The sequence below is a fragment of the Polypterus senegalus genome, chromosome 6 (genome assembly GCF_016835505.1).
Source record: "Polypterus senegalus isolate Bchr_013 chromosome 6, ASM1683550v1, whole genome shotgun sequence".
NCBI lineage: Eukaryota > Metazoa > Chordata > Cladistia > Polypteriformes > Polypteridae > Polypterus > Polypterus senegalus.
In genome coordinates, this window is record NC_053159.1 from 34,293,947 (window position 1) to 34,309,566 (window position 15,620).

General features: G+C 39.9%; 1 protein-coding gene across 2 annotated transcripts in view; it reads right to left on the reverse strand.

Moving 5' to 3' along the window:
• Window positions 1-1,350: 1,350 nt before the first annotated feature.
• The window catches only part of LOC120530949 (claudin-19-like), a 33,379-nt gene continuing 19,109 nt past the window's right edge, over window positions 1,351-15,620 (reverse strand). Inside the window, exons 2-5 of one of the 2 annotated variants that reach the window (XM_039755791.1) lie at window positions 9,424-9,588; window positions 6,873-6,957; window positions 6,437-6,583; window positions 1,351-1,525 (exon numbers count right to left, since the gene is read on the reverse strand). In XM_039755791.1, coding sequence (XP_039611725.1) covers window positions 1,477-1,525; window positions 6,437-6,583; window positions 6,873-6,957; window positions 9,424-9,588 — 446 coding nt within the window. In that variant the 3' untranslated portion in view covers window positions 1,351-1,476. Of the gene's footprint in view, window positions 2,335-6,436; window positions 6,584-6,872; window positions 6,958-9,423; window positions 9,589-15,620 lie in introns of both variants that reach the window. The other variant, XM_039755792.1, reaches the window with a different exon arrangement.

A 15,620-nucleotide genomic window follows, 5' to 3' on the forward strand; every position in this document is an offset into this window, starting at 1 on the left:
GCTCGATAAATAATTTTAAGTTGAATAATTCTATGCTTTGTGCATATAGAGCTCAAGTGAATTCTGTGCATTGTTACTTTCCACTTCTTTTCTGAAATTTTGAGTAAGAGATCCTTTTCCCGCTGCACTATTGGAACTTTGAAAGGGACTTGTAATTCTTCCCTCATCCACAAGTTATTATAAGATGTCTCAGATGCATTAGAGATTTTGTTAAATGTATCTGAGGTATCTGTTAAAAACATCTTGAAATTAATATATTATCAGATATCTCTCTATTATAATAAAAAACATCTTGGGTCGAGACGTGATTTTCTCAGAGACACGTTTATGTCCTGGGAGACAAAAGAACAGCTGCTGTAAACATCTAAAATTTTTATTTTTATACTGTATTGAGGATTTGTTCTGTTCTGTGTATTGCATTGTATTGACCCCCTTCTTTTTGACACCCACTGCATGCCCAACCTACCTGGAAAGGGGTCTCTTTTTGAACTGCCTTTCCCGAGGTTTCTTCCATTTTTTCCCTACTGGGGCTTTTTTGGGAGTTGTTCCTTGTCTTCTTAGAGGGTCAAGGCTCGGGGGCTGTCAAGAGGCAGGGCCTGTTAAAGCCCATTGCGGCACTCCTTGTGTGATTTTGGGCTATGCAAAAATAAATTGTATTGTATTGTATTGTATTGTGTACAGGCTTTTAAATGATTGACGCTCAGCGTGACATGCAGATCGCGCAGCACGGCACAAGCAGCAGCAGCAAGCCAGCTAATCGAGCATAGAGGAGGTAAAAAAATTTATTTGTTTCCCATTGTATCACCGTTTAAGAGGGAGTTTCCAAGGAGCAACCTCCTTAATCTCCTTAACGTGCGTTCAGCCCCCCTCTTTACAACGTGAGAGGCAGAGACACGGAGTGGCTGGGGCGTTGCACGCTCCGGAGGCAGGGGATCAGGGAATAACTCATTCTCTACAGCTTTATTACTGGCAAATATCAAGAAATAAAAAATGAATGAAATAAAAATAACAGTCTCTTTAAATTATATATCCGGTTAATCAGACCTGGGGGTGGGCGAGCGAAGCAAGCATGGAGCAGTTCCCCTAGTCTGTAATTAATTTTAAGGTGTCTCAAAGTTTTCCCTCTGCATACACTATAACATATCTGCTGAGATTGCAGAGGTTTCTCCCAAAAGCTAAAAATGAATTAGTTATATGGAAAGCCTTCCAGACTAACTCAAGCTGTTCTCCATCCGTTCTCGCTGATATAATGCAGTAAAAAATGCAATAGGAACACCCAGGTAGATTGAAATGTGAGAACTTAATGCTAAAAAGAAACCATTTTACTCTACAAACAACCTCAGACAGGTGTGTGTTTGGTCGAATTTCTTTATTCATTCATCATTTTATTGAGCACTGCAGCAGGCTAAAGGAGAGAGAGTCTTGTCTGTTGCAAACCCTAAACAGCATGTGTGCAATGGCTGTTCATATTCCAGACTATAAGTACTGCTCCCCTTTGTCTGGTGGAGAAAGTTTTACATTTGGTCTGCAATTTAAAAGAAAAAAATACATTGGAATAAATACATATGCATCTATACAGAGAAACAAATGATACTAGTACGTGTTACACATGTGACATTACAATGTAAATACACTCAGGCCGATGCCAAATCCATTCTTCGATTTTATTAGATGGTCAGGTCTGTTACGGGTGCTCTGTTGACCCAAGGACTCTCATGCTCCTTGCGTGACACTTCAGGGTGAAGGACTGGAGAGTCAGCAGCAGCTGGTGACACATTCGGGTGTTTTGATGCTAAAAAGTATTTGAAGCTGGATAGCTTATGACCCTGGGTACCCTGCATCGATTGGTCAGAAAGGCAGCACCACTTCTGTCAGACAAAGCCATGCTATCAAGCAGCCAAATACATGGCCAAAACACATGTCACACAGTGCTCATTAAATTGAATCAAATAATTCTTTCCAGACAGGTGGCACAGCATGCATAGTGAGAAGAGTTCAGAGAGATTTTGTTGTCCATTTAATTCAGAATCCATGTAGTAGGATTACAGTAGGCAGGCGGAAGCTGCCAGGATTAGAATTTCTCACATCAGTCTAGAGTATCAGAGGCACACAGAGAAAAGACAGATATGTATATATATATATATAGAGAGAGAGAGAGTGACAGTAATGTCTACTTAGAAAGAGCCTGACTTAGATTACAGTGCAGTAATTATGGTCCAAAGTTTGAATCTAGGAAGGAACAAGGAAATGGAAAAATTGAGTAGAACCTGGGTATTCTTCCAATTAAGCAGTGTTGCTCAGTCAGGAAAGCTACTTTCGCTCAGTAACTCAGCTCTACATTAGAAAGAGAAGAGAAGAAACAGGAAGGAGAATCACATTAGAAGGAAGCAACGGCAGGAGCGATAGTGTTAGTCAAAGGGAAAGTAACGAGGGAGAAATAAGTAAAGCAAATTCAATGATTGGGAAATGAGTAAAGCAAATCCAGTAGGCCAGCAAAAAGCATCACCAACAGTGACCTGTGTCTCAAAACATGCATGGCATGCAAGCAAAGGCAAAGCCAGGTTCCTGTGAAACTCACAGCATACACCACCAGCCAGCCTTTAACTCACTTTTTGTCAATATTAGGCTCATCGTGAGTTGAATAGCCACATGGCAGGCAAAAATTCAACTGCATTGACAGCTCTGTTCCCTGTCAGACCCATACATTCTCTTCCCGGACATCACAAATGTAAATGTTTATTTTGATTGTGCTCTAGGTTTGAACTTTTTAACCGGAAAAAGCACTTCCTTAAAACTGCTAGGTTGTTTCCAACTTTATAGATGTGAAAGCGATCCTTCATTCTTATTCGGCCAAGTCTTTTAAATAGGGATAGCATTACAACCAAGTAGAAAACCCCAAACCTCCTCAGAACCTCTTGGTTATTTCCAACTTTGTAAATGTGAAAGGCATTCTTTAGACTCATTAGGCCAAATCCTTCTTATATGCACAGCATTCCAACCAAGTAGAAAACCCCAAACTTGCTCAAAACCATTTGATTGTTTCCAACTTTGTGGATATCAAAGCCATTCTGACAACTTATTAAGCCAAGTCTTTTATATATGGGCAGCAACCAACCAATTAAAAAACCCCAAGCCTTGGCTTCTCTTTTTTTTAGGATTGTGGACTTTCAGGAAATAATGGGGCAAGTACTTTGAGAAGAACTGTCAGGAGACCTGAGACGTGTGTGTATCTGTATACCAACCCGCAGAGTAAAGTCTCAAGGTGCTATGTATTTTTCGGAAACAAAATGATACAAAGATTTTAGGTGATAATTTATGCCAAACTGTGTTACTATTGCACTAAAGAAAAGTGTGCCTATTTTTTGTTATCTTGTGTATATTTGAGGTTTAGTTTATTGATTTAATGAGATTGCATCTAGAATAGCAATTTTGATTTACATAGATAGATAGATAGCAATTTTGATTTACATAGATAGATAGATAGATAGATAGATAGATAGATAGATAGATTTACAGAATCTATTAACTTTTTCTGTGCAGCCGGACCTGATCCTTGCTTACTAAGTGGGACTCCTGTAAAAATACTACTTTAGCTTTTAGATCTGTTAGGTGAGAGAATACTTTCTCTTTAATTCATGATTGAGACCTTTAACATTGACACTTTTTCTTTTTTAAATATATTAACCTGCTTATGTAAAACAGTAATTATGATTATCATAATTATTAGTCTCTTTTGGTTTTTATATAAAAGCAAACAGTAACAGCCCCAAGGGAACAGCTATGTCTTGGCAAAATTGTCAGTAGAGTGGTATACTTTGTACTGTATTTGCACCATGTGATGGGCGCTCAGGCCTTTTGTCCTTTATTTTGCCATTTGAAGTTTGCTTTGATCTCTGTTTCACATAGTCCAGGATCAAGGTCATCAGGGAATTAGCAGGCCTCTGCCTCTTCATTAAAAATGAATAACAGCACTTGGATGTTGTGTCTTCTTCCCATGACTGCAAGTAATAAGTGGAGTGTGATAAGGCAGCCTCAGTAGGTTCGAGAGACTAACAGTTAAGGATTGAATGCTTGTGCAACAAACACATGGAACAGAAAAAGAGTTTTAACAGAAGACAGGCGAGTTAGCTATTTAATAACAAATAGGGGACGAAATTACTATATGCAAGGTAAACAGGCTGCAATGTCTGAATTAAACACCCATTACTTTTAATAACCACAATTCAATTATCGAATTTTAAATAAAGTTTCATTGCAGGGTCATCTTGCCTGAAGAAGGGGCCTAAGTTGCCTCGAAAGTTTGCATATTGTAATCTTTTTAGTTAGCCAATAAAAGGTGTCATTTTGCTTGGCTTTTGTCTACATTGCAGGGTCAGAAACTGCACTGGCTGCATCGGTTGCAAGCCTCACTCACTCATATCAAGCCTGTTTAGAGTCATCAATTAAACTTGGATGAGACACAAACAAATACAGATAAGTCAAAGAAAACCCTGGGAATGTGAAAACTCCATACTGGCTAGTCGTTTACTGCTCTCATTTCTCAATTATATGTTTTGTTTTCTTTGCTGATAAGTACAAACAGAAGTTGACATCTTTTCGGCTATTGTTAGATTGCACACTATTGCTCCATGCTTGTCGATATCCTGGTTACTTCTACTAGAGTTTGTCTGCGGAAAGGCTGACTGCACACTTAAGGTGCATTATGTTTGCATTTACAAAGCAAGCCAAAGCTTTACTATTAAAAATATAATCATATTTGCAAAAAGGAAGCAAAAGAAATTTCCACAGAAAACTGAACTAATGTTGTGTGATTTCTCCTTGTAACCCTTCATCAAGTTGCATTTTGAGTGACTCGTACTTGAAGGGGTTTTCCCATTTCTAAACTGCTCCTTTCAATACTAATCGTATGCACTGCTCTGTGGCAGAGAGTACATGTAAGCTTCTGTATAATTGAAAACTCAATTCATTTTTTTTATAGCTTTTTGCTCATTCCATCTACTACCTAAAATGTTACTTTTAAACTATGCAACTTTGGAAAAAGAATAAAGCTAAAAAGACAACAGTCAGCAGCAAATCTCCTTCCCGGGACGGAGTTACATCAGCTGATGAAAGACAAAACAGGAGCTTTGTCTCTTTTTTTATTTGAAAGTTTATCATTCCCTTGCAAATTACATGACTAGTGAAATGATCTAATGTTTTAAGTGTAAATAAAAATACCTGAACAACATTTACAATCAAACATATTTTGGTAAGGTAACTCACATTCTTAACTATTGCCAAAGCATCCAGAGCCTTTAATTTAAAGTGGAATCCCTATTTACTGCAGTAGCCAGAAATTCCTTTTAAATTAAAATTATAGCTCAAACCCTTTACCTAAAAAGTTCAGCAACTATTTTTTCTTGTACATATAATTTATGCTTATGCAATTCTGTGTTTTTTGAAAATGAAATTTACTTTTTAATAATTATTGTCACTATTCAGATTCATGCACAAGGAATTCTGTATGATAAAAATATATTTTGATGATTTAACATCAATATTTTTTTCAGATTTTTTTTTGTAATTCAGAGTATCCAGCTACATAAAACTTTACATTTTTTAAAATCCGCTTAAACCAATATAGGGTCGCTATTTTGGAGAAGGGTTTTGGGGTGTTACAGTCTCTTCTGGAAGCACAGGCAGGAAATGTAGTTATGCTTTTGAGTTCTGAACAAAATTCGACCACCAAAATGAATGTGTGTGGCAGTGTGGCTGTCCCCCGGTGTCACTTTCAGCCTGCATTGCACATTCTAGAGTATACCTGTGGTGGATTTATTCTGGGATGAATTTAGAAAGAACTGTAAAGTGAGACTCACCGCAACGTCACTAAGCGTGCATAAACTTTCATCATCAAAACGAATCCAAATGACGCTTATCAGAAGTGCTCTGATTATTATTTGCACTGCTTCCTAATTGGGTTATCTTGATTGTCTGCCTTGTTCTTCTATGCTTTCTTCCTATAAATGATTATTTGTTATTTTTCTAACCACTGAACATTCAGCCTTAAACCATATCACCACTTGCTTTGAGAACCATGGCCTGTTCTCCTAGTGAAATTACATGGCTCTAGAAAGTGACAGCTCCCAGTATAACTGTCAGTCCCTGTTTGCGATATGGCACCAGTGGTGCAGTTTCAGCTTAACAACAAGTGCAGATATTTTATTTATTTATTTTTTTTTTTTGCAAATCCAACTCAGAAGACCCACCCTCAACCTTTTTATATTGATTACTTAAGGCTCTGCCTATGCTGGCCAATCTGGAATTGATTTTCTTTATCTTTGGTTTGACCCTAAATTGTGATAGAAAGGTTAAAAAAGGATGTAGCATGAGGAAAGGAAAACCTCAACGTGTTAAAACAAGTCAGCCTTCATGGAGTGCAGCAACTGGTTACACGTACTCCCTGGCTGTGGAAGGCTGTGACTGCCGGTAGTATTGTTGTCCTCGCCTTTCCTCATTGGGACAAGAACAGCAGAGGAAGGATCCACCCAGCATGGTCAGGCTGGCAGCGGCCCAGCCGACAAAGAGTGCAGAACCAAACTCATACCTGCATTAGAAAACACATAGAAGAAGAAATCAGTGAGATAGCCGAGCTTGAACAAATTCGGTCACCTACTGTTAGACTTATGAGTGTGCCAAAGTTACAGTCTGCCATCAGCATGAAAGCATAACATTTGCTGAGGCAACTTCCCAAACTAAGTCAGTGAGGTGCAGGTAGCAGTGAGCCAGTTGCAGCCACCTTGGGTCAAGTGTAGTATGGCACAAGGCTCACAAAAAAAAAGGAATAAAAAGATTGTAAATTTTTTTTTACCTTTAATATGTTTGACGTCACTTACCTGGCATTCACAGGTGTATTTGGATTAAAGAACTGATGAGACACTTGAGTTGCATACCATGACACGGCCACCAGTGTACAGAGTCCTGGAGGAAAGGAAGAAACCAAGTAAAGCAGATGTGGGACACCGAAGAAAGCATTTGATATTGTTGGCATTTTGTCAATTATTTGTGAATACATTCACACTTGTGTGCCAGGAGTCAGACTGGCACTCGGTCTATGATTGCATACAGCTTAGTGTTCAGCAAAAAAAAACAGCTTCACTTTTTTTTAATTCACTTTTCCAAAATAGGGTCACTTTTGGGGTTTGGGTTTTTCTCTCTGGGCAGCACAGTGTGCAAGGTGGAGAAAAGTCCCAGATAGGGTGGCAGGCTATCATCGGTCCCACTTACGCACTGCAGGGCCATTTAATCAAACCAGTAATTTAATTTTAAAAAATTATGGATGAATTTAAGTGAACTATAAAGGCCTAATTCATAAAATGCTTCCGAAGCTTAGTCGACTTTGTTACAATTTGTGTAGAGCTCAGTAGTATTCTCTTCGCCATAATGGATATAATTTAAAAAATGTAGGAGGTTTAACATTCACACGTACAGTATGCGACATAAGGAGCTTCAAAGCCATTTCATATACCATTTTTCTCATTGGTTTGCACCCAATACAGCCTTGATATGTTCTATGTAACAAAACAGAATACATTTTGAGTAAATGCTGTCCCTCAATCTGAGCCTATCCTTTCCACTAGTTGACCAGTTGCCAGTTTGCGGAAGGCCATGAGATGGATTGTCTCAAGGCTTGGTATGGCTGCTGTGAATACCAACTCTGCTGCCAATTATATGTCACAGGATGAAGACAACATTTGCTTGAAATTCACCGTTGTTGTATGAGCAACATGTTCTTCAATGGTTCTTTGACTAAGTAAAGAAAATCCGAGCACATTGCTCCAGTTCTGATGTCACTACATTGGTTACCCGTGCCATTTAGAACTGACTTTGAAATACTGCTTATGGTTTACAAAGCCTTAAATAATCTGCTCCATCCTATGCTTCAGAATGCCTGTCACCTTACACTCCAACTTGTAACCTTAGATCTTCAAATGAGTGTCTGCTTATAATTCCAAGAGCTAAACTTAAAAGAAGTGGTGAGGCGGCCTTCTGCTGTTAGGTACCTAAAATCTTGAATAGCTTACCGGTAGAAATTCGCCAGGCTAATACGCTGCAGCACTTTAAAAAACTGCAAAAAACTAATTATTTTAAAATCACTTTCTCACTTCATTTTAGTTTAATCCTGATATTCTATATATGCATTTAATTATCATTATCATTCATGGTGGCTCCAATATCCGTACTAACCCCTGCTGTCTCTTTTGTTCTTTTTCCGGTTTTCTGTGGTGGCTATCTGCGGCACCACCACCTGATCAAAGCCTTACGTTGATGGATTGAAGACCAGAGGTCCACATGACCGTCGTCATCAAATATGAAAACAATGAGGACTGATTGAGATCATTTATGTTAGGTAGAACGCCTAGAGGGGGACTGGATGGTCTTGTGCCCTCAGAACCTTTGCAGATTTAATTTTTTTCTCCAGCCCTCTGGAGTTTATTTTGTTTTTTTCTGTCCTCCCTGGCCATCGGACCTTACTTTTATTCTATCTTAATTAGTATTCCCTAATTTTATTTTTGTATTTTAGCTTTTTTCTCTTTCTTTATCCTGTAGGGCAGTTTGAGCTACATCACTTGTATAAATACATATTGTTGTTGCTGTTGTTCAAATGTAATTCTGTCTGTGTTATATGTGTCTGAACCATCCACTATGCACTGGGATAATACTATAGTGATCTTCTTGCTTTTCAATGCATTCTTTTATGCTTTGTAAAACGCTTTGCGATTGTCTACTCAAGGAAAGATGTTATAAAACTAGGAACATGGATAGAGAACTGGTCACCTGTCCAAGGCTTTTTCCAGAGCTGCCAGAATATGCTGTCCCTGTGTGATGGTGAGTTAGATTAAGCAGGATTGAGAATGTTATTTATGTATGATTGATTGATCCATCAAACTGTGCTTTAACAGAATGCCACAAATTTTTGCATATTTCAAATTCCAGTGCCTGTGGTTGCTTTCTGCCTTGTAACGGAAGCTACTTGAAAGTTTCGGACCCCCCCGCTACTCTGAACTTGATTAAGTGGGGCATTTTGTAATTGAAAAAAAATCGCTAGTAGAATACATATATCCTTATCTGTTGTGATGAGGGCTCACATACAATGCATAAAGGCACAGATCAGGCTATATCTGATGATGACGAACACTTGAATACACAGTTTACAAAATAATATGTTAGTCCTTTAGTTGTTCAATTTAATGCATAGTACGCTACTAAGCAATTATCCTTCCAGTCTTCTTTTTCTTTAAATTGCTTATCGAGTTCAGGGTACAATGTGATAAGCAGACCTTTCTTAATTTTATGAGCTTAACTACCCTGTAGATCCCTAAAGCCATTAATGTTGCAGATGAAGATGAAGCAGACACCAGCAAATGCTATGAACAATAGTCTTACCAGCCAGCAGGAAAAGGACACCCCCTGAAATGGCTATCCTGCTCTTTGTAACAGGATTGTTATCGCCCACTTTGGTGCACTTCATGCCCACTACACTGACGATGATGGAGATGAATCCCATCAGTACGGACACCACCATCAAGGCACGGCACGTCTGGATGTGAACTGAAATGGAAGAGCACAAACATATGCAGTTAGTCATTGCTACCCAACAGCTTTTCGGCACACAGCCCATGCTATGAGTACACTCTCAACTTGAAAAGACATACTTGCTGTTTATTTTGGAGTCTGCTACCCTCAACAACTGCATCACAGCTAAACAGGACTAGAGGTACCCAAATGGGATCCTTTATCTTCAAACATATCCATCCATGACAAGGACTTGCTGCATGGCAAAGTTTTTTTCCAGCTTGTAAATAAAGTAGACATTAAAATTGAACTAAATCGCAACATTGAGTTGGGGTCACCTCACCCAGCCAGTATGGATACAAAAAGGTACCCTGAACAACAAAGTGCTGTCTCAGGTTGATTCTACCGTACCAGTAATGGTGGACTGCACGATAACGTGCAGTGAATACACTTGCCTTATAGTTTTTATCCTCTTTCTCTGTACATTTAGCATTCATTTGCTCAGAGGTTGATGTGCTTGCTGCTTCCTGAGCAGCTCTTCTATTCTCCACTCTTCTGTTCATCCATCAGCATCTTTTCGCATTAAAACTGATTAAGTCAGTGTTTGTGTTGGAATTACTTAGTATGTTTTATTTAATTTTTCACTTAAGCTGGCACTTAAGTTCTCAAACTGCCTCAAGAATGATTTAAGATATGAAGATTTAGGGGACGTGACGATGAAGGTGGTAGGGATGAGAACGGTGCCTGTATGCTTGCGCCACATGGCTGTCCTGCGGCCTGCTGCTGAGAGTTGATTCTACAATAAAATAAAATAAAAATAAAAAGAGCAATAAAAATCATCACCCTGAAAGCGGAATGGTAGTCGTCACGTAGTATATGTGTACCAAATTTCAGGTCAATATGTCAAAACGGTTTGTGAGCGATAGGTGATTTAAAATCCTGGACAGACAAACGGACAGCCATGGTAGTGTATTATAAAAGAAGATGTTGGATATTTTTTTAACAATTTTAACACTTTCATCATTCTTGTATAGCAGGGGTCCTGAAGTTTGGTCCTGGAGGGCTACAGTGGGCTGCACTAGTTGTTTAATTACACTTTTTTTTTTTTTTCCAATGAAAGAGCCTCATATGTAATTTTATGGTTTGTTAGTGTTTTTATTCTGCCACATCACGTTTGTAGCTGTGCTCCCCATTAGAGTGTAATCAATGTAGACCTCATGATATTTATTTGATGCATGGTTTGCCCATTTGGTCTGGTATAATAATGTGTACCCAATCACTTTCACTCACTCTTCTTAGAGAGTTGCCCGTTTTCACCAGTTCCTCTCATCATCACTTGTCAACCTAACCACACTTATAATCAAAGTGTTTTCTTGAGAAAATGTGGAGGTGGTCGCTACCACATTGGCCTGTTTTATTGACTCCAGCCTAGTCGTGTCGGTGCTTTGGTTTCCCGATGTGTGTGTTGATTTATCGTTATTTTCACTCATCCATTGTCCATCACAGAAAGTTATCAGTCATTAGCCTCGTATGGACAGCTATAAACCTTGTTCACATGGCCCAAGCGGGAGCAAGAAAATCACTGCTACACTATTGTTGCCATCGGACAATAGAATGGGCCAATAAGATCAATTTTTTTATTATTGACATATTTTATTATTTTTACAGTCATTTTGTACCCTTCTTCTACACATTTTTCTTATTTTTAAGATTTTCTTCCTAACTCTAGTAACGGAACGGACACACAGATATACAGATATAAACAAACAGACATTTGTTCTTTCATTAAGGGGATTTATTTCTTTTCAAGGTTGTCATTCAAATGATTTATAGGCTGGAGCAAATTAGTATTTCTCACTAGCCAACCCGCGGCGTACCATACGCCGCATAATCAGGCCGCTTTTTAAATGATTTTTCAGCACAGAGGAAAAAATAAACATTTGAAAAATCCGTAATTTAATAATCCACCAAGAAAAGTAACATTTGCAACAATGCACGCTACGAACCAACATACAATTGTCCATGACTGAAAACCGAAGGAGCGCCGTCGCACTTTCTCCTTCCAATGCGAAGGACGGGGTTGAACGGCGCTCGTTCAGTACGCACTGCCCGCTTATGTGCCCGCCCCCAACTCCCTACCTGAGCCGCTTTCGTCTGTGTACAGTCCACACGCACCTGTGAGTCACGCTGACTGTTAATTTTCCAAACACCGCCTCAGTCGGTTTCCACGTTGATTTTTCATTGTTCTTTGTGGTTCCGGCTGCTTTTTTTTATATATAATCCACCAAGTCACCCGACCATGGGGGGCTTTACAAAGGGCAGGGACGTAATCAGTGCGAGCGTATGACCCGCACGTACTGGGAATTTCTCGTTCGTGGGGAACAATTGGAAGCCACGGTCTCCATCACAAATGGGGTTCAACGGCTTACCCACGCCGGGTAGACACACGTTGATCCATTCAGTGTAGCGCGCGTGCAGTACCGGACATACAAGTGCATCACAGACCTGTTAATGCTCAATCTTACGTGGCTGAAAGCCACTTGTCCCTCTAAGAATTTGGACGCCGACTGCTGTTGGGTCGTGTAACTACTTAGCAGGCGGGAGTCTCGTTCGTTTTCGGAAATAACCAGCCAAATCGCTCCAAAAACTAAGAACTGCCATGCACCACCACCCACAGAATCGAGAAAGAGCTATCAATCTGTCAATCCTGTCCGTGTCCGGGCCGGTGAGGTTTCCTGTGTTGAGTCAAATGAAGCGAAAGGCTCCACACCTGGTGGGTGCCCTTCCGTCAATTCCTTTAAGTTTCAGCTTTGTAACCATACTCCCCCCTGAACCCAAAGACTTTGGTTACCCGGTTGGCTACCCAGTTGGCTGCCCGGTGGGTCATGTGAATGACGCCGCCGGATCGCCTGTTGCGATCAGAGGCACAGGGCTTATTGGTTTTTAAAGACTGCTTCCTTCATTGGGTTTTAACCAATGCACGGAACGAACCAACACACAATCGTCCGTGCGGTGCTCAGGGTGGAACAGGAGGAGAGGAGAGGAGAAGGACATCCACTCCGCTCCCTCCGTCATGCTAGTCTGCTGATTTCTCGTTCAGTATACACTGCCTGCTCATGTGCCCACCTCCAACTCGTCACTCGACTCGTTGTCGTCTTTGTACAGTCCAGATGCACCTGTGACTCACGTAGACTTTTCATTGCTCTGTGCGGTTTTGGCTGCCTTTCTATATATAATCCACCAAGACACCCGACCACGGTAGTAGCGAGGTGAGAGGGGGGTGTGAACAAAGTGCAGGAGTATCTAAGAAGACGCATGTTTGTCGCGGATGCGAATTGCTGTATGTAGCGTGTAAAACAGTTTGCAATAGTGCACGTGGTCGTGTGTCGTAACCGAAAAGTCATTTTTTAAAGACTGCTCGTTTCATTGTGTTTTAACCTCCGCTGTAAAGGAACGTTTTAAGGATCCCATGGGATACCCCTCGCAAACAGTTTTACACGCCGCATATGGCGATTCACCTCCGCGAGAAACATGCCTCTATTAACAGTCAACGTGGATCGGATCTGCATGTGACCTCTACGATAGACGAATATAAATGATGCCGGTTTTTCTGTGTCGTCGCGTCCGAGTTGGTGGGCGTGGCTCTGTGAGTTGTCGTCGTATCCAATGGTCTTGGAGTTGGTGGGCGTGGCTCCTTCCTGTGTGCGCCATAGGTGTCTCACTTGTCTGCGGCTTAGTGAATCCACGCCCCTTCCGGCGTGCTTTCCATGGTTGTCTTGCCTTAGTGAATTATATATATAGATACTCATGATGAACATAAATTGTAAATAGGACCAGGTTAGATGGTGAACTGCTGGTTCCTTTGTGATTTACATTGTTAATTTTCAGTTGTTTAAACAGGAAGTGATTAAAAGCTGTAAATGCGGCCCATTAAAGTTAAGTAAAAATGGGTTGAGAACTTTAATGAGTAAATGAAGCACAATAATATAGCTTAAGGTATAACTAATTAAGCAGCAATAAAAAGCATCTAAGTGACATGTTGGTCATTGCAGCCATGCAGGACTGATTCTGGGACCCCGTGGTATACAGAATCACACAACACTACTGACAGTGTGGGGCCAAATCATACAAACAAGCTCTTTAGAATGATTCTTTATGTGGCCAGCAGGTGGTGCTGAGAGAGCAAACTTTGAAATCTTAAACTGTACATCTTAAACAGGCAGAGCACATCTCAGAGGGGTGAAATCAGTAGGTGGGGAGGTCAAGAAACCCGAAGAGAAGTTATGAATGAACGACAGAAACTGAGCTGAAACTGTGCACATGTGGGAGTGGAAAGGAGCAAAGGAGTGGATTTGAAAACTTTGTAAAGTATTTCAAAAACGTACATCTTCTTCTTTTGCAAATCATTAATTTTTTTCATTATCTCATCTTTTTTTTTTTTTTTTAATCTTCATAACAGAGTTAGGTTTCCAAAATAAAACTAAAGTTTCCAAGTCCTGGAACATCTAGGGTAAGTGATTAATGATGAATAACTTGCACACTAAGACATCTGAATGTAGGACTTCAACAAATGCATTGTCACAAAGAGTGTTTTATTAAGAGTGCCACATGCATTTGTTATCATGGGGAAGTCCATCGTGATGTGCAGCAAATGTTCAAGGGAAAAATTAACAGACTATAACATGGCCAGATGTATGCATGAGCTAACCTGGGCTGTAGCTCGGGTCCCCATGGACTGCAGGAACAGAGAACTGCAACACAAATATATACAAAAAATACGCCCTCTTAATTTTTCAAAGAAATCTTCCTGCTGTTAGAGTGCAATTGAGCCCCTTTAATACCTTTTACTGCTATGTACCTCTGATAATTCACCCACCGCTAGTCACACACACCTCTTAATTCCCTAATTTACTTGTCTTCAGTGAATAGCATCGAGTGATGGGGGGGTTGTATCACATCAAGGAGAAAGCAATTTGTCATTAAGTAAAAGTGATCATTCTTTAGAAGTAGCCATTGACAGCATGATAGCTTCAGGTTCCAGGGATGGTGAAGTTTACAGAGGTGATGATTTTGCCAGACTACTTCTGGATGTGTGTGATATTACAAAAGGCAACTTTCAAAGTTACTGTTCACTGGACCTCCAGAGCGCAAATCACAGGCATTCCATAGAGATGACATCTTATAGCATTTGAATCTGTTCATGAGTGATGACATGTTGGATGTTACAGTGATGGAGCCCAACAGACGTGCACAGGAATTGATTCAGCAGCACACACTAAAACAAGCTGCTGGTCTTCTTTACACTACTTGAAAATCAAGGCGTCATTTAAAAGCCTGAAATTCAAACAACAAATTGTTGATTTGAAATGTCTTATGGTAGGCAGGTCACAAGTAGGAAAATGTATTAGCTTACTTCTCAGATGTTTGCATTTGATTGACAACAAGTTCATTGATAATTTTGCACAATAATAAGAAATTTTGTGGCACAGTAGAGTTTACAAGCCTACAGAGAATGTTGTTAACAAATCATTTGTGCTTTGGAGAAGTCATTGGGACAATGAAGCAATAACTCCTGAGCTGGCCGTATCTCTACTGAAAACTTCTGAGGTTTATTAGTAGTGTGACGCAAGTGCTGAAAATCTGCAAATTTGTGAACAAGTAAGCCCGCTAAAGTATTTAAATGTATTTTTATTTTCATTTTTGATCACCTTCACATTTAGAAACACCAGACATTGTGAAAATAATTTTGTGGCACAATAATGTTTTTAAAAACCTTTCTCTCACTTTCTCCTTGTCTTTCCTCCACTTTTTCTCAAAGTAGATTAGGTGAAGACTCACTCGCTCTGTTCTTAACATTTGGCATGGCATACCATCTCTGCTGAAGGATCATTTGCTGTCCTTGTGTTGTGCTGTGACAGTTATTAATTATTATTTTAAGCTTTGCATTGCATGCTCAGTCTGTCTCTGTTTCTCTGTCTTCTTATATAACACACTACTGTGGCTGTCTGTTTGTCTGTCCAGGATTTTAAATCACCTGTACCTCGCAAACCATTTGACCTATTGACCTG